Here is a 26424-nt window from a genome sequence, read left to right as displayed (position 1 = left end):
TACTTGGGAGGCTGAGACGGGAGGATCATGGTTCGAGGCCAGCCTCAGCTACAGCCTAGTGAGGTACTTTGCAACTCAATGAGACCCTGTTTCAAAATAAGAGAATACAAAACAGGGCCAAGGTAGATAGAATGCCCCTGGGTTCTATCCCCAGTGCAGGAAAAAAAAAATGTTCCTACAAGGCTTCTTGGTTTTAGGCATAAATTCACAGAACTTCACATTTGCTTATGAATGAGCTACTTCAGAACAGGATAAATCTTTTTTTCTTTTGTGGTACTAGAGATTGAACCCAGTAGCTTTTTACCTCTGACCCAGACCCACAGACTTATTTTGAAAGTTTCACTAATGTTGCTGATTCTAGCCTTGAGCCTGGATAAATTACTATTATTATTTTTTGTGGTACTGGGGATTATACTCTGACATGTTTTATTTTCTTTTTTTGGAAACAGGGTCCCATTATGTTGCTGAAGCTGACCTTGAACCTGTGATCCTCCTGTCTCAGCCTCCCAAGTACAAGATTACAGGACTGCACCACCATGCCCAGCTGAGTTGTAAGCTTAAGAAGATCCCTTCTGGATACTCTGAGACCCAAATAAGGGTTTTGGCTCTTCTAATATATAATTGTGTCTACTCATTTTGAGCAACCTACACTTAAAGGGGCACTTCTAAATTATACCAGAAGTTAAGTAGTCCAGAACCTACATTTTGGCATTCCTAACATTTCGGAGCAAAGATGTTAATTAAGGTGTTTGCGTTTCTCTATGCATTTCTGAGTACTGGAGTACTGGTTACATACATTATTATTTTGGTACTAGGGAGGGAACCCAGGACATTCTTCCTCTTCTTTTTGTTTTTGGTGGTACTGGGAATGAAACCCAGGGGCTTTCTGCCTCTGGGATACACTCCCAGATCTATTTTATATTTTATTTGGAAACAGGGTCTAAGTTGCTAAGAGCCCCATTAAGTATTTGAGGCTGGCTTCGAACCTGTGTGATCCTCCTGTCTCAGCCTCCCAAGTACCAGGATTACAAGTGTATGCCACCACGCCCGTCTTGGAACCCAGGGACATTCTACCTCTGAGCTATACCTCTGGCCCTTTTTATTTTGAAACAGGGTCTAAGTTGCAGAGGGCCTTGCTAAGTTGCTTAGGCTGGTCTTGAACCTGTGACCCTCCTGTCTCAGACACCCAGGTACTGGGAATACAGCAAGCGGCATCACACCCGGCTGGTTATATATATTAACTGTTCACTTCATTGACTAAGAAAAAGAAGCTGAAAAATTTATACAGGAAAATAAGCTCACACACAGTCAAAATATAGACTGTAAACTATTTTTCTCTAGAATTTTTTTTTGTGTTGTACTGGGGATGGAACTTAGGGGCATTCTATCTCTGAGCTACACCCCCAGCCCTACTTTTTTTATTCTTTATTTTGAAACAGGGCCTAAGTAGCTGAGGCTGGCTGTGAACAATGAACCTCCTGTCTCAGCCTCTCGAATGCTGGGATTATAAGCTTGCACCACCACGACTGGCTCCCTTATTTTTTTATTCTTCATTTTGAAAGAGGGTCTCAGTGAGTTGCAAAGGGCCTAAGTAGCTGAGGCTGTTCATGAACTGTGATTCTCCCTAGCAACGCTGGGGTTGCTAGCATGTGCCACCATGCCTGGCTAAATTTACTTCATTTTAACTGTGACCTTTTTCCTAATGAAACACTCCATCTATTTCTTTATATACTTTTTTTTTGTACTCTCAGAGACTGTTTCCTGATTTTTATCTATATTACCATACCTGCTCTCAGATAAAGCAGCAAACAAGTTAAAGGTGTGACCTGCTACATAAACATAAGCTATTTGTTTCACTTAACAGTTTATCAAACCATACCAGTTTTTCAAATCACACAGAGACAATTTGTTTAAGAAAAGTTTTACTAATGTGTTAATATTTCAGCAAAGTTATTGCAATGGGTTTAAAAGGCAGACAGACACACTATTACAGGCTATAAAGTAACAAAGGTGGTTTATACAATTAAAATATTACACAGACCTGTAAGATTTAGTGAATAACTACTAGACCCCGAAAAGAAATTAAATCCAAAATATTAAATCCAGTATTAGCACCTACAATATCTCTGAAAGTAAAACTTTTAACTGCTTCGTTCTCTCCTAATGTATTTCTTGACTTTCTTCCAAATACAGTGCTCTCAAAGCTGAAAAAAGAATTGAAGGGCATAAAACACCCCAACAGCAAGAACGCGCTGCAAAAGAAGAGCTGGAGGTACTGACTCAGACTTGACAGTTCAACTTGGAAGCCACTTGCTTCACCTGACCCAGTCATGAGATTCTGCACACTGAATACTGTATATGAGGAATTTATGAATCATACGGTTGCCAGGAGGGTTAAAAATTAGCAGTATACAGTATTATTCCTAGCAAATTTTCATAAGTTATATTTATAACAAAATTATAATTAAGATATTTATTACACTTGCTTATTACACATTCAGGAACACAGCAGGACATATGTATTTGATGGTTTAGCATCCACTTTATTGTGCTTACATTTTTGTGTAATGAACAAGCAACATATACCACAATTTTTCAATGTTCAAGGTAATGTAATGATAACATAAAAGTCTCCAAAGAAAATAACTGGAAATTGCATTAAATACTGCTTTAATCAGGTATAACTGCTATAATAAAACAAATAACATTATACATTATTTTTTTCAATGCGCTTCAGTTTGAGAAACTGAACAAAGGAAATCAGTCTTAAGGTCTGAATCACAGCAAAACTGGTAGTTCTTCGAAATCTGGGAGACACATTCGCAAAACCACAGACATAATCTACCCCTCACCTGGAGGAAAGACTGAACAAAAGCTAAGTTATTACTTGTTGAAGTCTAAAGCCACCTGAAAAACCGGCCCAAGGAACAAAGAGAATCCATGGTACTGGTGGCAGGTAAGAAACTTTGAACCAGTTGTGGTGCGAACACCTGTAATCCCAGTACTTGGGAGGCTGAGACAGGATGGCAGGTTTGAGGCCAGCCATGGAGCTTAGCAAGGCCCTCCACAACTTAGTGAGACCCTCTTTTAAAATAAAAAATATAAAATAGGGCTGGGGGTGTAGCTCAGAGGTTGAATGCCCCTGGGTTTAATCCCCAGCACCACACACATACCAAAAAAAAAAAAGAAAAAGGACTTTTTACTGGGCTAACCAACTGCATATTTTATTAAACTGCGTTGTGTTGAATAAAAAAAGTGAAATGCTTCATTGTGTTTTTTTCTGAAATGAATCAGAAGATTACAGAGTCCTACACAATTTGGAGACACAAAGTGGACGCCGAGCGACTAGAAGTCGCTCCAGGTGTGGGATTTAGAAAGTTAGTCCTTGGAGTCAATGGCACCGTGGCTCTGTCAGCAGATCCAAAGGAATGACACTCTGGAGAGGAGGTAGGGGTACTCTGCGCGTCAGCGGGTAGGTGAGGGTCCCAGCTGGAGTGGGAGCTACAGAGGGAAAGTAAAGGTGTTAGGTAACTATCTACCTCATACAGTGTGATGATTAATTATTGCAACAGTGCTGACACATGATAAGGACCATGAAATGTTAGCTATTTTTATTATCAGTCACTAATTTATGATGATAGAGTAATCATTTATTTCATTTTTTTACATAAAGACAACTTTTTTTTTATGGTAATGGGGATTGAACCAGGAACATTTTACTCTGAGCTACACTCCCACTCCTTTTTATTTTCTTTTTTGTGGTACTGGGGATTGAATCCAGGGGTATTCTACCTCTGACCTAAACCCGCAAACCTATTTTTTATTTTTATTTTGAAATAGGGTCTCACTTGGGTCATGAGAGTCTCACTACTTGATGAGGCTGTCCTCGAACCTGCAATCCTCCTGTCTCAGTCTCCCAAGTACTGAGATTACAATCAATTCACTACTACATCCAGAGTATTTTTTATTTTGAAACAGTATCTTACTAAGTGGCCTATGCTGGTCTTGAACCTGTGACTCTCCTGTCTCAACCTCCCAGGATTTACAGGCATGCGCCACTGCACCCAGTTGAGACAATATTGTTAATCCAAAAGGAAAACACAATCAGTGCACCTAATAAAGTTGTGACAATAAAGAAATGTACATGGTATTAAAAAATAAAGAGCAAGCCGGGTGTGGTGGCACACGCTTGTAAACCCTGTGCTTGGGAGGTGGAGACAGGAGGATCGCTCAGGTTCAAATAAAATATAAAATAGGTCTGGGAGTGTAGCCCAGAGGTAGAAGGGTTCCATCCCCAATACCACACACACACAAAAAAGAGCAAAATGTTTATGTTTAAAGCTCTTCCTAAAAGTAATGGCCAAGCTGGGCGTGGTGGCACACGTTTGTAATCCCAGCATTTGGGAGGCTGAGACAGGAGGATCGCGGTTCTCAGACAGCCTCAGCTACTTAGGGAGGCCCTTTGCAACTCAGTGATACCGTTTCAAAAATAAAGAATAAGTTGGGTGTGGTGGCGCATACTTGTAATCCCAGCATTCGGGAGGCTGAGACAGGAGGATTGCAGTTCGCAGCCAGCCTCAGCTACTTAGTGAGGCTCTTTGCAATCACTGAGACCCTGTTTAAAAATAAGGAATAAAATATAGGGCCGAGGGTAGCTTGGAGGTAGAATGCCCCTGTGTTCCATCTCCAGTATTGAAAAAAAAAAAAAGTAATGGCCACCCCCAGAGTTTGTATATTCTTTGGTCATATCGTTAATTTAGTATTTATGTACTACTTTAATAAGCAGACACCTTATTATTTATTCAAGAAAAATAAACTTGAATAAATTATTCTTATACTTTTCTTTCATTCTCCATGATCGCAGCCCATACCAGATCCTGGAACTAAGAAATACATAGCTCTGAAAACTAAATTGTGTTGAACAAAAATATTTGCATTCATGAGACTATCCAGAAGTTCCTAATGTAAATCTTTCTCATTTTAAAATTTCACAGTTGTTTGAATACTGACAGATTAGCCTCTGGTGTGTAACTACTCAAAACCCCACACCACCTCAGAAAAACATCCTATTAAGCAATAATAGCTGCAAAATGAGTCATGACAAATGGGTCGTGCCACGCTGATGCAGCTGCAATTGATAAAACAAACTTACTTCAGTGGCATGTGACAAAACCACAGCGAAAGTTCCTGGTTACTCTCGGAGAAACACCAGCTTGGAAGCTGTACACATGAAAGTATATGGACAAGTAACGTTACATGCTCCAAAACAAAGTCCTTCTAAAGAAGTAAAACGTATGGCAGAGGATGTCATTATCCAGGTCTCTGGCTTTCAAGAATTCAGGCAACACATTATCTTGTGTTCAAAGAAGACAGGTTTTGGAATGTTGGATGATTTGTAGGATTCAATAAATGGAACAGGAGCAGATAAAATGTATTTTAAAAAGGCTACTGAAAAAAGAGAATAGGAAGCCAAGCCTGGAGGCGCACGCTTGTAATTCCTGTACTTGGGAGGCTGAGACAGGAGGATTGCAGGTTCATGGCCAGCCTTAGCTACTTAGCGAGGCCTTCTGCAATTTTGTAAGACCCTGTTTCAAAATAAGGAATAAAAAACAGGGCTAGGGGTGTAGCTTTGAGGTAGAATGCCCCTGGGTTCAATCCTCAGTAACACACACACACACACACACAAAGAAAATAAAGGGCTAAACAACTAGAATCGTCTGATGAACTCTCCTTTCTGTATGTTCCTGCTGCTGTAGAAACATACTTTTAGAGAAAGTATGTTATAAAAAACAGGCCTTTTGTGGCTAATCAGACTTGGGTGCATAGTCCAACATGTGTTAACTGTGTGACCTTGGTCATTTAATGTATCTGCTACCTCAGTGTGCTCATCTGTAAAATGGGGAAAATACTTTACAGGGTTGTGTGAGATTTAGAAGCATCACTACTACAATACCTGGCACACAGCAGGTGCCTACCTCAGAAAGGGCTATGTCTGCTTGGTACTTTTTTTTTTGTCTGTGCTGTTAATTAGCCACAGATCTACCAGCCAAGGTAATTAGAACAGCGCAGCAGAACACTTCTGAGGCCCTGAAGCTGGTGGCAACAGCGAAGTTCATTATCTTCTGTCCCTCACACATGTACTTAAAGGCTCAACATGATTTTGCCTATACATTCTTTTTTTTTTTTTTTTTTGGTGGTACTGGGGTTCCTGGAAGCCCTTTTACCTCCGGGCTACACTCCCAGACCCATTTTATATTTTTATTTGGAAACGGTCTCTTAAGCCAGCGCGGCTGGCTTCGAACCTGCGCGATCCTCCCGTCTCTGCTTCCCAAGCGCAGGGATTACAAGAGTGCGTCACCAGGCCTGGCCTAGATTCTTATTAGTAGTAACTATTTTGTTTCTTACTTACTAAAGGGTATTATCTGGATTATGAGACCATTAACATTTAGAACAAAGGAATAAAATCTATGGTTCTATCCACTAGATAAAGTATCCTTTATAGGGCTCTGAAGCCACTAAAATACTCCTCTCTGAAATAAATGTTTCTTTGCTTGTTTGTCATGCAGGCAGGGGAGTCTCTGAACTGATTCTTAAACACAAAATCCAGCAGTGTGTGTGTGTGTGTGTGTGTGTGTGTGTGTGTGTGTGTGTGTTACGGAGGATTGAACCCAGGGGCATTCTAACTGGGTACTACAGCTACACCCCCAGCCCTATTTTTTCATTCTTTATTTTGAAACAGGGTCTCACTGAGTTGATGGAGGGAGGAGGGCTTCATTAAGTAGCTGAGGCTGGCCATGAACCTGGATGCCCCTGTCTCAGCCTCCCAAGTACTGGATTACAAGCACACGCCACCACACCCGGCTTAAAACCCAACATTTAAATGTTTAGGATAGTGCAAAATATTAAAATAAAACAAGGTAAATAAACCCCTCCCTAAAAACATGCAGGCATGCCCGTAATCCCGGCACTTGGAAGGCTGACACAGGAGGACTGCAGGTTTGAGGCCAGCCTCAGCAGTTTGGCGAGGCCCTCTTTAACTTAGTGAGACTCTGTTTCAAAATAAAAAATAAAATAGGGCTGGGGGTATAGCTCAGAGGGAGAATGCCCATGGGGTCAATCCCCAGTACCAACACACACACACACACACACACACACACACACACACACACACACACACCTTGGATTACACACACATTTTAAATATCAAGCCACTGTAGTGTTTAATAAACCGGATATAACACTTTTAATGGTCTGATTCAACCATGTATTTACCATGGAGGGGAAAAAAGTTATGCGTAGCTGAAAAACTGCATATAAACCATATAATTTCATATTTACCTTTAATTCTATGGTTTATCTTCCACTGCTCATGCCTCTGTCTTCATAAATTGTAATTTCAATCTAAACAGCATGGCTGTTAAGAAAACACACTACAGAATGCAATGCACGCAAGGGGACTACGGCAAGATGTGTACAGTTGCAGAGACCATGCTTCTAATTCACTTTGCTTATTTTAAAATTATTAAAAACATTCCTGCTACTTTTTTGGTTTTCTTGTCTTTGTTTTTGGCGGTACTGGGGTTCCTGGAAGCCCTTCCACCTCCGGGCTACACTCCCAGACCTAACATTCCTGCTACTTTAAATATGCTTTCTCCACTGCTGAAAAGTTTAACAAATGCAATTATTCCTAATATTCCACATGTAGTTCCTCCCCAAACACTGATCATTTACTTAAAAAAAAAAAGAATCTGAAAAAGGTGATTTATTTGCAGAAGTAGGGGGTTCTTAATTGGGAATCAATGGAGGTAATGAATTCAGGGCTTTAAAAATGCCCTGAAATAATATGAACTTTTTCTTGGGAGAGGGTTCATACCCCCTAAAAGTTAAAAATCACTGCTGCAGAGAATGAATAAAAAACACTGAAATTATCAGCAAGGCCTAGAATTATGTGACGTAGGTTGTTTTTAAAAAAAAAATTTACCTATTACTTCAGTTATCAAGCAAGATTAGTTTTTTGAAATTTTATTTACCAAATGTACTCGATTTTTAAAGCTTACTTCCTCTAAAAATATACATAGTATGTCAAAGATAATGAAATTATACACCTGGCATCTTTAACTGATTTCAACTAGTCAGATGAACCCGTGGGACTGCAATTCATTTGGATGACAAGTCTCACCACACATTATGAGTTTATACATTTCAAAGAGGCTTAGGCTCAGAGTTTCTGCAGCTGAAATGCATTACTCATACAACCCCCATTATTACTACAAGAATGCCTCAAAACCACCAAGAAAGATGGTAACCAGAATACTAAACACTCTAGAGACCTGCATAATGCAAAGGATGGGAGACATCAGAAAAACTTTCTAAGGTAAATACAAAAGATGGACATTAATTCTCTCTAGCCAGTGACAAATAGTTCCACCCAAATTATCTTTTTATAAATATTTCGGCATTATCATCTGGACTAAAAGGATACAACTCGAAGTCCTCTCTCAATGGGGTCTGTCAGGAGGAGGCCTTGGGGAGCGTATATCTTCTCATTCTGTTCTTGAATATATTTGGAGACTTTCTTCAGAACCTAAAAGAAAGAAAGACCATGGCTTTTTATAAGTTTCAGCAGATTTCCCTTGAGGTGTCAGCTAGATCTCAAAAATATTCAAATGGTGGAGTTGGTTTTTAAGGCAAGTCTTATGGATATTTTTAAGGCAGAACAGAGCTCTACCTGGCTCACATCAGTTATATACAACATACAGTAGAAGCTGTATGTAAGTATCTTCAACACAGTGAACATGAAAATGCATACAAAAGCCCGATGAGAACCAACTCCCTTCCTTCTTACCTCCCTCTGGCCTCAATCCTGGACACAGAGAAATAAATGGATGATTATACACACACTGGCTCGTTATGCTTCCTTTTCATTGCTCCTAACATGTTTTTAGTTAATGTAACCCTTTATTTTTTCTTCTTTTCTTTTTTTTTGGTGGTACTGGGGTTCCTGGAAACCCTTCTGCCTCCGGGCTACACTCCCAGTCCTATTTTATATTTTTATTTGAAAACAGGGTCTCTTAAGCCAGTGCAGCTGGCTTCGAACCTGCGCGATCCTCTTGTCTCCGCCTCCCAAGCGCGGGGATTACAAGCGTGCACCACCACGCCCGACCTAATGTAACCCTTTCTAATATCATGGATAGCTCTTGGCCTTTTCTTTCTTTTCTATTTTTATTTTATTATTATTATTATATTTTTTTGCGGGTCTGAGGATGGAACCCAGGGGCATTCAACCTCCGAGCTACACCCCCGGCCCTATATTTTATTTATTTTGAAACAGGGTTTCTCTGAGTTGTGGAGGGCCTCACTAAGTAGCTGAGGCTGTTCGTGAACTGCGATCCTCCTGTCTCAGTCTCCCGAATGCTGGGATTACAAGTGTGCACCACTATGCCTGGGCTGGCCTTTTAACAGTTTAGAATGGTTACCTCTCTCCTTTGTACATTTTTGTCCAGTCTAAGTAATGACACAGTTGGCCAATAGCAAATGGGAGCCCAGTCATTTTGAAACTGGAAAATTTGTGGACATTTGCGACCATGGAGTTTCTGATCTCAAGCATCTTGTATCATCTCCATATCTACATGTAGTTTATTTTGTTACTCATTTCCTGGAGAGAAACTTCAATTTATAAGTTTAGTATTAAGCTTGTAAAAGTCGAAGCAAATGCAGACAAAAACCGGATAGAATACAAAGATTCTTCTGGAAAGAACAAAATCCCCAGCTTCAATAAAGGCAATTCTGAGGCAAATAAGCTAGAATAAATCTTAATAGCTTTATTCAAAATCAAAGAGTTACATTACTGTTTCTTTAAATTCGTAATATGCAGCAACTGTGACTGAAATGGAAAGGGGGAACAAACTGCATGAAAAGAAATTCTGAAGTTAAGCAATAGCTTAACTAAGGGTGTATAAGACACCAGGCTAAACGAACAAATTACAATGTTACAATTTAAATGCATTGGTATACACTGATTTACGTGTGTGTGTGTGTGTGTGTGTGTGTGTGTGTGTGTGTGTGTGTGTGTCTTTTACTGGGAACTGAGCCCAGGAACATTCTACCTCTGAGCTACACCTCTAGCTAGGAAGATTACAGGTGTGTGTTACTATACCAGACTTAATTTAGAATTTAAAACTATACAATTTAGTGGGGCATGGTGGCGCACGCTTGTAATCCCCGCGCTTGGGAGGCGGAGACAGGAGGATCGCGCAGGTTCGAAGCCAGGCTCACTGGCTTAAGAGACCCTGTTTCCAAATAAAATATAAAAAAATAGGTCTAGGAATATAGTCTGGAGGTAGAAGGGTCCCATCCCCAGTACTACCAAAAACAACAACAACAACAACAACAACAACAACAACAACAAACCAACCAAACAAAAAAAACATACAGTTTATATAAGGAATTTTCTTACTGGAGGAAAAGTTTATTCATGTTTTACCTTTGGGATAATACAATCTCATGTTTTATTCTTTTTAAGAAAGTGTGATAAACTGCACATGGTGTCACATACATATAATTCTAATACTTAGGAGGCTGAGACAGGAGGATCACAGGTTTGAGTCCAGCCTCAACAACTTAGTAAGACCCTGTTTCAAAATAAAAAATAAAATAGGTATAGGGATATAGCTTAGAGGCAGAATGCCCCTGGATTCAATCCCTAGCATTACAACAAAAAAGAGAGTGATATTACTGAAAGAACAATTGCATTGTTTCTTATTCAGTGAATTAAAAATACTATTTTTTTAAAAAAAAGATTTCACCTAATTACTTGAAGCAGTGCCCTTATCACTCTTCCATTTTCAGCTTTCAAAGAATCAAAGCTGTGACTTGGTCATTATGCGCAAACCCCCCCTCAGGCCCTATCTTTATATCAGAGTTTGTCAACCATCACAATAATGAATAGAAGTATCCCATAAAGGTTTCCAACTCGGGATGCTTAATCTTCTCTCAGCTCATCTGCCAGAAACTGGAGACTCAGTCTCCCTTCACCCCTAGTCCATTAATACAGGAGGAGACACTCCGAAAAATGCTTGCACGGCTAGTTTTGAAGAAAGATTCCTTCAGTACAGCTTTCCTCCTCTCCTCAGATGCAGGTTACTAGCAAAGAAATGACATTCCTTTATTTGATACAAGCATAACCAGGTGAGGCAAGGTTTTCATTTAAAGTTTAGCTACACTCATATGCACTTGGGCATCAGATCAGAAAGAAAACAATTCCTTCTCTTCTTGTATAAACTCCAATCCTCTTATACTACTTTGGTGAAGGCAACACTGTCCTAAACAAGAGGCTTTGAAACTCTTGGTCTCTTTAGCAACAGAAAACCATTAATTTGAGTAAACTCATACTGCACTCCCAGACAGAACAAAGCACCATTCTCACCCCAAGAAACCTGACACTGACATTTTATCCACACTTCATTATTTTTGGTAAATCAATGTCAAAGTAAACCAAAATATTTAACAGAATTATCTCTGATATTCTTAAAACCTCAGTACAACCTCAATTTGTATAATACTTACAAAATGAAACACAAACCACTGGAAAGAGTACTGCTTTCCCTGATAATATTAAAGCAGAGGTAGCCTACTAGACCTTCAAGAAAAACAGCCTGCCTGAGGCTGGGTGAGCACATCAGGCTCTCAGCATGCTCCTGTTTTCTTTTTCTTTTCCTTTTTTTTTGGTGGTACCGGGGTTCCTTCTACCTCCGGGCTACACTTCCAGACCCGTTTTATATTCTTATTTGGAAACAGGGTCTCCTAAGCCAGCAAGGCTGGCTTCGAACCAGCGCAATCCTTCTGTCTCCACCTCCCAAGTACAGGGACTACAAGCGTGCGCCACTACGCCCAGCTACTGTCTGCTTTTGAGTCCAGCACACAGGAAGAAGGGATGCTTTCTAGTTGATACACAAGGCGGACAGTTACTGAGAGAAGAACCTTCCACAAGCTCATGTGTTCCCTAATTAGAATGGATAAGAACAATAGAGAAATAACACTGAAGTCTTTATCTTCATTTTAAATCAGTAAATAGCATATTATAGAAAACAAAATGCATGATTGTTCTAGCAAGTTTTAAAAGGCCTATTTATAATTTCAAAAAATTTACCTCATGTGACAAAATGTAAAAAGCATTATTATATTTGGTTCTTTGTAGACTAGGAATTTTAGTGTTTAAAACAATAGAGACTAGAGCCGGGTGTGGTGACGCACACTTGTAATCCCAGCATTTGGAAGGCTGAGACAAGAGGATCACGGTTTTAGGACAGCCTCAGCTACTTAGTGAGACCCTTTGCAACTCAGTGAGACCCGGTTTCAAAAAAAGAATAAAAAGTAGGGTTGGGGGTGGTATAACTTTGAGGTAGAATGCCCCTGGGTTCCAGTCCTATATCCATCCATCCATCCATCCATCCATCCATCCATCCATCCATCCATCCCTCTCTCTCTCTCTCTCTCTCTCTCTCTCTCTCTCTCACACACACACACACACACACACACACACACAAAGTACAGGGGTATTATACCTTAATTATTCTAGATACTAATTTTCCATGATCTAGTTATTCATGCATAGTTTCTAAAAACACTAGCCAGGTGTGGTGGCGCACGCTTGTAATCCCAGCATTCGGGAGGCTGAGACCGGAGGATCGTGGTTTGCAGACAGCCTCAGCTACTTAGTGAGGCCCTCTGCAACTCAGTGAGACCTGGTTTCAAAATAAAGAATAAAAAGTAGGGTAGGGGGTGTAGCTCGGAGGTCAAATGCCTCTGGGTTCCATCCCCAAACCTGCAAAAATAAAAAATAAAAAATAAAAAAATAAATAAATAAATAAAAACACATCATGTACTTGAAAAATGTGGCCCTGCCCTAAGTTTGGTGTCTTGATAAATTTGATTTTTTTTTTTTTTTTTTTTTGGTACTGAGGACTGAACTAGGGTGGGGAGGCATTCTACCTCTGAGATACACCTCAGCCCTAGGTTGATGAGTCTCACTACTTGTTGATGCTGTCCTCGAACCTCTTGTCTCAGCCTCCCACGTGCTGGGATTATAAGCATGCACCACCACACCCAGCTTAATTCGGTCTTTACTTGCTTTATAATAGTTGTTCTAGAAAGAGACTTTCATTAAATCAATAAAGTAGTGCTTTATATATTGTCTATAAACCAAAATTAAAACTTGAACTGAATTCAACCAATTTCCATGTATTTGATATCGACTCATCTTCTATGATTAACAATCAAAAGGATTTTGAGAGCTGCTAAATGTTTTAACATTCAAACAAATTAGCAGATGTCTGAAAAAGATTGCTTTTGCTCAGAATAGCATATATACATCTGGGTTAGTGGAGGATGAGGCAGGAGGATAACAAGTTCAAGGCCAGCCTGGGCAGCTAAGACCCTGTCTCAAAAAAGAAAGAAAAGGTTGGGTGCAGCTCAGTGGTAGAGCAAAAAACTTTAAATAGAGACTAACTTCACTTTTAAAACTTATCTCAAAATACTGTTCAATAAACATCTAACATATATGAGACAATATGTTAATTCTAAGATCCATTTTACCATTTAGAGAACTCAGAAAGATAAATGTATCCAATGTCCTGTTAACTTAAGCTTGGCCGGCAGCACCCAAGTACTAATTTTTTTCTTTTGCGGTACTGGAGAATGAATCCCGGGGCATTTTACCTCCGAGCTACACCTCCAGTCCTATTTTTTATTCTTTATTTTGAATCAGTGTATGTATGACTAAGTTGCTGAGGGCCTCACTAAGTAGCTGAGGCTGGCGGTGAAGCTGCGTTCCTGTCTCAGCCTCCCAAGTCTGGCTCTAATTTTTTTTTTTTTTTACAACTAATATTAGGAGGAGGTATCTATCTATTTCAACAGTGATAAACAGACAAGTTAATTAAAATTTTATCAAGAAATTTAAAAAGGTATAGTGAAATGACAACTCAAGCCTCAAATATACTACTAAACACACATGCAATATTCCAGAGGATGTATGTCTACTTAAATTGGCAACATCATATACTTCTCTTTGATTATCCCTGGATGACCACGATTTATCCATGTTTCCCATATGTTTCAACTTACCCTTCTCTCCTTTATTCAGCTCTTTTCTGGGTCTTGGTTCTGCTATCAACATATCCCTTGGAGTCATTATCTCCTTCCATTTCCAATGCTTCTTAGCCAAAGCTTTTGCATGGACTTGTGCAAAAGTTCCTAACCTGTTTCACTACTTCCACGCTTATACTTTTTATATGTATTTTTGTGGTAGTGGGGATTGAACCCAGAGGCATTCTACCTCTGAGCCTGATTTTATTTTTTATTTGGAAACAGGGTCTCACTAAATTGTGGAAGGCCTCGCTAAATTGTTGAGGCTGGCTTCGAACCTGCGATCCTCTTCTCTCAGCCTCCCAAGTACTGAGATTATAAGCGTGTACCACCATGCTCCGCTTTTAAGCCGTTTTTATTTTATTTTATTATTATTATTATTTGTGTGTGTGTGTGTGTGTGGTACTGGGGATGGAACCCTTCTACCTCTGGGCTACACTCCTAGACCTATTTTATATTTTACTTGGAAACAGGGTCTCTTAAGCCAGTGCGGTTTGCTTCGAACCTGCGCGATCCTCCTGTCTCCGCCTCCCAAGCGCGGGGATCACAAGCGCGCGCCACCACGCCCGGCTTTATTTTTGTTCTAAAATAGCATCTTGCTAGGTTGCTACTAAAAGTCTCGCTATGTTGCAGAGGCTGTCCTCGAACCTGCACTCCTCCTGTCTCAGTCTCCCAAGTACTAGGATTACAGGTGTGCACCATTGCACTCGGCTTGTTTTTATCCACAAAGCAAAAATATCTCTTTAAACCAAAATCTGACCATATCACTCTCCTACTTAAAACCTTTTGAGTAGTTTTCACTGCACTAAAAAGAAAACCGACACTTCTTTCCAAGAACCATACACTTCTGTGTGATACACCTGTTTACTTTCCCAAACCCCTCTCGAGTCATTCTCTTCCTCTTGTACCAAATGATCCTCTTTCAGTGCTTGGAACTTGCTAAGTTCCCTGGGCCTTTGTGTATATTCATCTCTTTGCCAGAATGGCTTTTTATTCTTCTGCAGCAACTAAAATATCACTATTTTACATGCTTTATTGACCACAGAATCTAAATTAGGTTTCTTCTTCTCCTTCTCCTTTTTTTTTTTTTTGGTGGTACTGGGGATTGAGCCCAGGGGCATTCTACCTCTGAGCTATACCCTATCCTTATTTTTTATGCTTTATTCTGAAAAGGCCTCACTGAGTTGCAAAGGGCCTCACTAAGTAGCTGAGGATGTCTGTGAACTGCGATCCTCCTGTCTCAGCCTCCCAAATTCTGGGATTACAAGCGTGCGCCACCATGCTTGGCTCTATTTTTTATTCTTTACTTTGAAGCAAGGTCTCACTAAGTTGTGGAGGGCCTCACTAAGTAGCTAAGGCTGGCCACTAACCTGTGATCCTCCTGTCTCAGCCTCCCGAGTACTGGAATTACAAGTGTGCGCCACAGACCATGCCTGGCTCTCTATCATTTTTTTTTCTAAATTCAGGCAAGCCCGGTGTGGTGGCGCACGCTTGTAATCCCCACGCTTGGGAGGCGGAGACAGGAGGATCGCGCAGGTTCGAAGCCAGGTGTGCTCGCTTAAGAGACCCTGTTTCCAAATAAAAATATATAAAAAAATAGGTCTGGGAGTGTAGCCCTGAGGCAGAAGGGCTTCCAGGAACCCCAGTACCACCAAAAAAAAAAAAAAAAAAAAAAAAAAAAATCACAGGCAAATTTGTTTCCATCAAGGTACTTATCACAATTTATAATTTCTTGGTTTTACTAAATTTTTTTTTTTTTTTTTTTTTTGCGGTACAGGGGATGGAACCCGGGGACATTCTACCTCTGAGCTACACTCTCAACCCTATTTATTATTTTTTATTTTGAAACAGGGTATCACTAAGTAGCTGAGGCTGGCTTCAAACCTGCGCAATCTTCCTGTCTCAGCCTCCCAAGTGCTGGGATTACAGTGTGTACCACCATGCCCAGCTTACTTCTTTTTTTTTGTTATTATCAGATTGTTACCATGAAATTATAAACGCCAAAAGGTCAGCAATGGTATTCAGTTATGTACCTGGCATCTTGCTTGCCATGTTGCTTACTGCATGGTAGGTTTTCAATACATATTTACCAAATGAATGAATCTCATGGCCCTTCATTTTCCAAATTTAACTAGTAAAGAGTTACTAAGACTAAACACAGACTGAAAGCTGATACTGGTCCTTGATAGCTTGATATTGAAAGTTAACAAATAAAAGCTGCTTTTCTATATAAGCTTCTAGAGTTATTTAAATATATCCTATAAAATAGAATTGTATTTAAGACTAACAGTACAAGTCAGCATGTTAGTTAAGAATTTGCAACATATTTAGCCAATAGCTCAAAATACTTTCTGTTCTCTACTAGAGTATAAGATAACTGCAGGGACATTTCTACCAGGTAGGGTATATTATAGTTATCCATATGGTATTCCACTTTTTTTTTTTTTTTCCGGAATGGAAACCCAGGATGGAACCCAGGGGCATTCCTCTGAGCCACACCCCCAGCCCTATTTTATTTTGGAACAGGGTCTCATTGAGTTGCAGAGGGCCTCATTAAGTAGCTGAGGCTGGCTGTGAGCCATGATCCTCAGTCTCAGCCTCCCAAATGCTGGGATTACAAGTGTGCGCCACCACACCTGGTTTGGCATTCCACTTTCTAAACATCAGAATTTAGAGATATATTTGGGTTTACTATCATTATTAACTTAATTATTTAACACATGTTCAAGTACTAAATATATCCAAAGCATGGTATTAGGCATTAAGATGGATACAAAAATATTTAAGGCATTGTCCTTGATCTCAGAAACAACACATAGCCAAATAGCAAATAAGACAAGAACATACATAAACCACTATATTTGAAAGCAGAGGATGATAAGTACCAGAAAATAGACATCAAGTGTTGTTTAGGAAAAAAATCTGATTAGAAGAGTAAGGAGGGCTGGCAAAGCTGTGCATACCTGTAATTCCTGTACTTGGGGGGCTAAAACAGGATTACAGGTTCCCAGCCAGCCTCAACACATAAAGCAGGGCTGGGAATGTAGCTCAGAAGTAGAATGCCTCTGGTTTCGTGCCTCAATACAACACACACAGACACACACACAGACACACAGACACACACACACACACACACGGAGAAGTTAGATGGAAGTGGTAAACGAGAAGAGACTGGAGGTACTTTTATATAGGAAGAATGTCATTCTAGATGGACAACTATCTTTGGTGGTAAGTGATCCAGTGTGTGAAAGAAAGGGTAGGAGAGAGCTGGGAAGCTAAGTGAGAGATCAACTCAAGGAGGCATGCGAAACTGACCCTGTAGCAATAAGCTAGACGAAGGGGAGATCTCTGACTTAGCAGTGGTAGGGGAAATAAGGCTGCATTTCCTGACAGAAGCAGAGAGACTAGAAAAGCAAAGGAAGAGAAGAAAGGAGATGGGTCAGGGGACTATTTCAATAGGTCTAGAAGAGCGATAATAAGAGCAAAAATTGCTTGTAAGCCTTATACTTGGGAGGCTGAGAGAGGAGGATCACAGGTTCAGGGACAGCCTCTGCAAGCAGTGAGACTCTCATCAACCCAGCAAGACCCTGTTTCAAAATAAAAATAAAGTAGGACTGGGGGTGTAGCTTGGAGGGAGAATGCCCCAGGGTTCAGTCTCTAGCATTACACACACACACACACACACACACACACACAAAAGCACAAACTAGGATAGTGGCAGAGAAAATCATAAATGGGAAAACGAAAAACTGTTTAGTCTCTGACAACTAATTTTTTTTCCCCTCTTCATCCTTCAGACTTAAAGATGGTACTGAAAGGACAGAGGTACTCCTGTACAAAATAGGAAGGTGGGAGTTCTATATGTATGTATCTTATATGTATGTAGGGTGAGAAGCCAGCAACTCTGGGATCTAGCAGGCTACTGGAAAGAGAAGGCTAAAACTCAGGTGGAAGTATAAGACTAAAGATAGAAATTTGAGGAAATAAATCTCAGAAAGTTGAATAGAATGAGAACAGACTGATTCTCTACATTCATATGAAGTGTAGACCAATCTGAACACTGACATTTCAACTCCAACTGGACACACCAATCTCGACCTGTTTCTCACTCAGGATTCATTCCTATGTGCTCCCAGGAGCAACAAAAAAGTCCGAATTATCATAAATGCCCCCAGAAACGTGATGGCGGTTGTTACCATGTAAACTTAAATGTGTAGTAATCTTACTTTCTTTATGGTTTCAAGAGATTTTGTGAAAAAAAATATAGCTTTACCTTTTCATAATGAGTTTCCATGCACAAAAAGATGGTATATGCTGTTAAACACGCCAAGCAGCCTTCAAGGTATGACTGGCCCCCAAGCTTCTCTGCTTCTGCATAAAGGTTATTTAGAGTTCGAACTGTTTCTTCAAACTGCTGCCTATCAATCTGTAGGGAAGACAGAATTTAAAAGTATATTTTGTAAAAAAAAAAAAAAAAAAAAAAAAAGATCAGCAACTTATGTCTATCACTAAATTATCCTGCTGTTTTGCCAACATTCTTAAAGTTGGCAAATAATTTTTTAGGCAATTAACTCTGGACCTGCATTATTGAAATTGCTTGGGTATCTAATTGTATTCAATTATGAACACTGGACATCTTCAGGGCTCAATATGATACTTCTTTATACTAAATTTCAATCAATTTTTTTTTTTCCGGCACTAGAGATGGAACCCAGGGGCATTCTACCTCCGAGCTACACCCCCAGCCCAATTTTTTATTCTTTATTTTGAAATAGGGCCTCAATGAGTTTCAAAGGGCCTCACTAAATAGCTGAGACTTTGAACCATGATCTTCCTGTCTCAGCCTCCATATGCTGGGATTACAAGCATGCCCACCACGCCTGGCTAATTTCAAGCAATTTAACTGAATTATACGGTGATTCCTCTTTCAATTCACTTATATCTACATTTATTGAGGACCTACTATCAGATACTATGACCAGCCTTAAAGAAAGATGAGTAAGACATGTCAGTCCTCACGAGTTTAGTTATGCAAGCAGATACATAAACCTCAAAATGCAATAAAATGGGCAATATAATTAAGATGCATGCATGTACACATGTATGTATGTATATAGTGAGGACACAAAAGAAGTTCCCTTTGTCTGAGGAGAGTAAATAATCTTAAATCAAGCACCTCAACACTGGAATTTACTGACAAAAAAGGAGAAAAAGGCATTTTAAGTAGATTGATAAAAAGGTTCAAGTTCTATACTGTTTGCCCAGCCTCACCCCTCTCTCTCTCTCTCCCTCTCTCCCTCTCTCTCTCTTTTTGGTACTAGGGATTGAGCCTAGAGGCATTCTACCTCCAAGCAACACCGTAGCTCTTTTCACTTTTGTTTTGAAACAGGGTCTAACTAGGCTGTCGAGACTGGTCTCAAACCTGTGGTCCTCCTGTTTCAGCCTCTCAAGTACTAGAATTATAGGTGGGCACCGCCATGCCCAGCTTCCTACCTCTTCTAGAGCTAACTGCTGTAGTACTAAAAGCTTACAACATTGAACAAGGCAAAATCTCTTAACACGCAACTCTTCACATCATCATGCCTACTCTTTCTACTCAGTGACATTGTTATCTTATACTTACACTGATAGAGTTATGTGCCACACAGTGGTATTTTGGTAAGTGAGAAATTACATGTATGTTGGTGTTCCCATAAGATTCTATTGTCCAGTGGTGCGGCAGCCCTCTTAGTTTGTGGAACTAGTCTACAATGTTCACATGTGAGACATCACCTCCCACACATTTCTCAGACTGACTGCATTGCTCATTAAGCGATATACACTGTACTAACACCGACGTCCCATTTTTCATCATCCACTTTTACTCTTTTCTTCCAGTATCACTTTACTTTCTTTTTCTAACAGTGCTTTGTAGATTCTGAATCTCAATACTTTATCCTAGGACATTTAAGACTCATTAGGAGATTACTTTATCCAAATCTTTCATTCTTGAAATCAAATCACAATTTACCTGTCCTCACTCTAGGCCTTCTCTTACATAATGACTCCTTTCTTCCTAAAACTAATAACTACTTTTGAATTTTCTCATTCATGAATTATTTTTTTGTGTGTATGTGTGGTACTGGGGATTGAACCCAGGGGCACTCTAACACCCCCACCCCTATTTTCCATTCTTTATTTTGAAACAAGGTCTCACTTAAGTTGCTGAGTCTTGCTAAGTTGCTGAGGCTGGCCTTGAACCTGTGATCTTCTGTCTCAGCTTCCCAAGTATTGGGATTACAGGTGTGTACCACACCTGGTTGAATTATTATTATTTTAAATAGAAATAGATTCAGAAAAAAAACTACCAAAGAATCTCAAAATAGAGTATGAGACAAAATATTCCTAAGAACATAGCTTTATGTGGTACTAGGGATTGAACTCAAGAGCACTCCACACCAGCTCAATTTAATATTTTTATTTTGAAACAAGGTCTCACTAAGTTGCTGAGGCTGGTCTTGAACCTGTGATTCTCCCATCTCAACCTCCCAAATACTGAGATTACAAGTGTGCCCTCATACCCAGCTAGAATGTAACTTTTGAAAATATAAAACATTTATGATCCTCCCAAGATATTAAAATTTCTTAGGTTAGGCCCAGTTGTAATCAGTTTTGTTCTTTGTGTGAGAAACTAGAGGACTTTAATGCAACCATAAAGTGGTGCTGGCTCAACCTGCTTTTCAAAAGGGGCTACATTGCCAGTGGTGGGCACGTTTGTAATCCCAGCATTTGGGAGGCCAAGACAGGAAGAGCACGGTTCACAGACAGCTTCAGCTACTTAGTGAGGCCCTTTGCAATTCAGTGAGACCCTGTTTCAAAATAAAGAATAAAAAATAAAGCTGGGTATGTAGCTTGAAGGTAGAATGCCCCTGGGTTCTATCCCAAGTACTGACAAAAAAAATCCCAAAAAACAAAAAAACCCAAAACAACAACAATAAAAACTAACAACAAAATGGGAACCAAACCAGGATCATATTTCTTAATGATTATAATTACATTTCATATCGGAAACACTAATTTTTAAGTTATTCTGAGATTATAATTCTTAATAGATGGAGGCATCATAGGCCAGTTAGAAAAAACCTACACACTCAAGGATTTAATAAAATAAAGTTAAAAAAAAAAAAGCTTAAGCCAGGCACACACTTGTAATTCTAGTACTTGGGAGAATGAGACAGGAGGTCTGAATGTTCCAGAAATAAAGAATGAAAAATAGTGCTGGGGTGTAGCTCGGAGATAGAATGCCCCTGGGTTTAAACCCCAGTAAGTCTTTGAGTGGTTGGGGTTATGGCTCAGTGAGAAAGCATATGCTTAGCACTTGTGAGGCCCTGGGTTCAATATAACACACACACACACACACACACACACACACACACACACACACACACGGCATCATGATGTATACATACAATCCCAGTATTTGGGAGGCTGAGACAGGAGAATTGCAGGTTTGAGGACAGTGTCAGCAACACATCAGGACTCTCAGCTACCTACTAAGACCCTGTTTAAAAAAAAAAAGTTGCTGAAAGGCTATTTTAAAAGACAAATAATAATAATATTAATAAAGAGCACACAAGGCAACAGTAAAGCAGTGAATTGCATAACAATGATTTGGCTGACAGACTGCATATGTGACAGTGGTTCCATAAGATTATAGTGGAGCTAAGTAAGTACTATTGCCTTGTCACACAGTAAAGAGCAGTTTAATGCATCTCGCACCTGTTTGTGATGATGGGATGTCAACAAACCTACTATGTTACCAGTTATAAAGAAAACCCGCCATGGTTGCCAGTTACACAGTTATGTATAGTACATAACACTTGATGACAATAAGCAACTATGACTCACCTGTATTCTATAGCATATTTTTTATTATGTTGGTATACTTTTACTTACAAAAAGTTTATTATAAAATAGTATGCCAGCATCAGCAGCCTCATACACTTCATATCTGTATAAGAATATGCTATGATGTGTGCATAATATTACCTGTTGATGCATTTCTCAGACCGTGTCCCTGTTAAGTGATATACAATTGTACTTAAGATCAAAGAACTAAAAAAAACAAATTTAGGCCTTTTTATCTATTGCCTCTAGGCCCTATGAAGACAACTGACAGTGTTCTCCTATAATTCCTTGTACAGATAGAGGTATTCTATCAAAATTTGGAGATATGTGAGGTTGGAGCAAAATTCTAATGCGACCAATAAACACTGAAAGTCAGACTGGAAATAGGAATCGGAAGCCCGGAGTGGTGGCACATGCCAGGGAGGCTGAGCCAGCAAAATTATACATTTGAGGCCACCTTGGCATTTAGTGAGATCCTGTTTCAAGATAAAAAATAAAAGCAAACTGGTGGTGTAGCTTAGGATGTCCCTGAGTTTAATCCCACCACCACCAAAAGGAAAAATGACTCATTTCCCCAGAGTATTTGGGGTTTTTTTGTTGTTGTTGAATTACATGGTGCTAAATCTTAAAGTGATCACAAATCCAAGCTGACAAGCCAAAGGTAATCTCTGAGCAGATGTAGAAATGTAACTTAAACGTATGGAGGGATTGAACAAATGCCTCAATTACAGTTGCCCAGACTGGGTGATTTAAGACATCTGCATTTTAGCAGATATGAAAATAAAGCTTCCTCTAAAAACTGTTCTGAGCTGGGTGTGGTGGTACATGCTTGTAATCCCAGCATTTGGGAGGCTGAGACAAGAAGATTGCAGTTCATGGCCAGCCTCAGTTACTTAGTGAGGCCCTTTGCAATTCAGTGAGACCCTGTTTCAAAATAAAGAATAAAAAAATCGGGCTGGGGGTATAGCTTGGAGGTAGAATGCCCCTGGGTTCCATCCCCAGTACCCCCCCACCCATAATAAAAATAAAAACCGTTCTGGCAACAAAGCACTTAAACATCAAAAGATTCTAACATGCAGTGGAGACCCTGAACTTAACAGAAGGTGTCCACACTCTCAAATTAGAAGATACAAATGTGTTTTGTTTTGTTTTTGCAGTACTGGGGATGGAACTCAGGATCATTCTACCTCTGAGCTACACCCCCAGCTCTAGTTTTTTCTTTATTTTGAGACAGGGGCTCACTGAGTTACAGAGGACCTCACTAAGTAGCTGAGGCTATCCGTGGACTCTATCCTTCTGTCTCAGCCTCCCAAATGCTGGGATTACAAATGTGTGCCACCACACCCAGAAATGTCTCAAAGTAATACAAAATTGCATGTCAGATTCTCCCTTTATGAAGTTGCCAAGTGCTATATTCTCACAAAGGACAATAAGCCCCAGTGGTAAAGCAATAGTAACATTTCTAGGGTGAGTAATAATGAAACAAAGAAAGAAACCTTTCAATTTCCCACTAACCACAGCAAGGAAAATTTAAACTTGTAATTTAAATTTAATCTCAACACAGGAAAAAAAAATCAAAGCCTTTTTAAGTGGCTTAAAGTATGAGTTAGTGTTGTAACCCAAACATTTAAAAAGAAGAAAAAAATTCGAAGGCACAACAGACTAGCAACATGTAATATTCCAAATAGTATTCAGTACCATAAGCCATAAGTTCTGGGCTATACGAAGTCAAAGAAGTAAAAGAATTCCAGAATTTAGTAACATCACTTTCCTGTATCAGTAGAGCATTATGGGTATACAGTACTTCTGTATTTAAGACTATGAAAGAAAGACTGTATCACACACAGTGAAGAACGTACAATTCCACATATAAATATGTGGCACAACTATGATGTGGAAGTTTACTTTTAAAACTTATATGTTGGGCGTGGTGGTGCATACTTGTAATCCCCGTACTTGAGAGGCTGAGACAGAAAGATCGCAGGTTCACAGGCCTCAGCTACTTAGTGAGGCCCTTTGCAACTTATTGAGGCTGTTTAAAAAAAAAAAAAAAAAAAGCTGGGGTATAGCGCTGTGGCAGAAGGCCTCAGTTCCATCCCCACTACTACATAAGAAAAAGAAAAAGAAAAAGAAAATGAAAAAAGAAAAAAAATAGGAGCTGGGCATGGTAGCGCATGCTTGTAATCCCAGCATTTGGGAGGCTGAGACAGGGTTCGTAGACAGCCTCATATACTTAGTGAGGCCCTTTGCAACTCAGTAAGATCCTCTTCCAAATAAAGAATAAAAAATAGGGCTGGGGGTATAACTTGGAGGTCGAATGTCCTGGGTTCCATGCCCATTACCTCAAAAAAGAAAAAAAGAAAAAAACAAGAAAAAACATAGGGCTGGGTTATAGATGGGAGGTAGAACATCCTGGGTTCAATTCCCAGTACTGCAAAAACAAAACAAACAAATAAACAAAGGAATCATAATATGCAAATTAGCATGGTGAAAAATAATAATTTACATTCCAATTTGAGAGTAAATTGTATATCATAGTTTCTGTAAGCTTAAAAACCAAGACATATCCACTTCATGTACATCTTAACACATAAAACACATGAGCTGTGATATTAACTTATTTAAAAAAATACTTGGCAGCTCTAGCCAATTATCAACTTGCTCAGTTTCTACCTCTTCAAACCACTGTCAAAATGTTTAGTTTTTGTCAAAGTTTACATCATTAACAATATAAAATTTTAAATGGATTTCATGAACAAGCAAATCTCCACATCACCTTTTTAAAAGGCATGTTTGATCTTTTAATTTATAGTTAGAGAAACATATTTGGGTCACTAACCTGCCTGCAGTTATAAATCAAGCTCAAGAAACTATAAATGATTGTTGCTGACTTTCTAATCTTGGCAACCAGGTTGAGCAATCCAGCTTGATACAAAACTGACTTTATTTATTGTGGTACTGGAGATTGAACTCAGAGGCATTCTACCGCTAAGCTACAACTCTAGGCAGATTTTTTTTTATTTTAGAACAGTGTCTCACTAAGTTGGTGATAACCTCACTAAATTGCTCAGGCGGGACTGTGAACCTTTGATCCTCCCATCTCAGCCCCCCCCCAAGTACTGGGATGACAGGGGTAGCCACCACTCTGGCTCTGACTTTATTTCTGGTGGTGAGGATGGAACGCAAGGCCTCACACATGCTAAACACATGCTCTAGCACTGAGCTACACCCTTGGCCTACAAATTGGTCTTTACATTTCTCTAGTACAGGCTCATCTCCACCCACTTGGTCCGTGACCAGCACGTCTTGGCCTGACACCCACGTCATACCTAATTACCTCTCAGTCTGTCACCCTCCCTATCAAAGGAAAGAGCCACAAAACCTGCTCTCAGCTAACCAGAAACTAACATCTGAACAGGAAACAGAATCTAAGTAACATGACAATACCAAAAGAATTGCTCTTTGGTTGGGTGTACACAAGTGGGTAGAAGATAACAACACATACACACTCCCTTGAAATTTTATAACAGGATACACTGGGGGGGGGTGTCTGAAGGAGAAACAAATCCCATTCTTCCATTTCTATATACAAGGTTTCTCAAAGGTTCCATGTCCTGATGAGTTTTATACGCAAGTCAAACAGGTAGCTCACTGTGATCTTAACTGGGAGTGACGAGTTTAAGGCCTTGTTCTGAGACATTTTCTCGTCCAGGCCCTTGTCATGCTCTACGTTTTTCAGGTTCCAAGAAGGCTTATCTGCCTTGCCTGGCACAGCAGTTAATAAACCCTTTCAGCTGAGCACTGTGACCAGCACAGTGACTGCAAATGCTAGTCATGAGAACGATGACGCTTTCTCCTGCATGGAGGGTAGGAGGATAGAGCTTACAACCTGCTGGGTGAGGTGGCCTTGGAGGCTCAGGAATTAGCTGATCATCAACGCTGTCTACCGGCTCGGGGTGGGGATGGGGGTCAACAGGGTAGGAAGTCTGTTGGGTACATATTCCCGGTTCTGAGTTTCGTAAAGTTCTGTAAGATCATAGCACCGCGAGGTTTGGCCTTCCTCTTCCTTCTCCAATCACCAGCTCTTCGTCCACCTTTGGCGTGTGCCCCTCCCCAGGACCGCGAGGCGCTCGGGCGGAAGTCGGCCGCAGCCCCTCAACCCGCCCCGCCCGAGTCTCCCTCCTCGGCTCACCGTACCCGGTTCTCCAGCTCCGCCGGGAACTTGGTCTGGAACTGGCAGCGTGTGCCACTGCTGTAGTCTCGCTGAATGAATACCTTCCCGGACACCGGCGCCTGCTGCGGCCTCATGGCGAGGACAGGACCGACCGCGCTGCGAGTTCGGGGAGTGGGGAGGCAGCACGGGTCAGACCCCCGGCCCGGCCCCGGGACTCCGGC

General features: G+C 40.2%; 1 protein-coding gene across 2 annotated transcripts; it reads right to left on the bottom strand.

Moving 5' to 3' along the window:
• Nucleotides 1–7353: 7353 nt before the first annotated feature.
• GOLGA7 (golgin A7) lies at nt 7354–26337 on the bottom strand (the record flags this gene model as incomplete). 2 transcript variants are annotated; one of them, XM_080710586.1, is made up of 4 exons in its annotated part: nt 7354–7401; nt 8483–8584; nt 18416–18568; nt 26227–26337. In XM_080710586.1, 4 exons carry the CDS (start codon nt 26335–26337, stop codon nt 7354–7356), a joined length of 414 nt encoding a protein of 137 aa, XP_080566712.1. The 2 variants fall into 2 exon arrangements, with proteins under 2 accessions (XP_080566712.1, XP_080566713.1); XM_080710587.1 differs by having other exon boundaries at nt 7368–7406.
• Nucleotides 26338–26424: the final 87 nt, after the last annotated feature.

Source organism: Muscardinus avellanarius (genome assembly GCF_963383645.1).
Source record: "Muscardinus avellanarius genome assembly, chromosome: 14".
NCBI lineage: Eukaryota > Metazoa > Chordata > Mammalia > Rodentia > Gliridae > Muscardinus > Muscardinus avellanarius.
The sequence above is the reverse complement of the archived record's forward strand: the minus strand, read 5'-3'. Positions and strand labels throughout refer to the sequence as shown.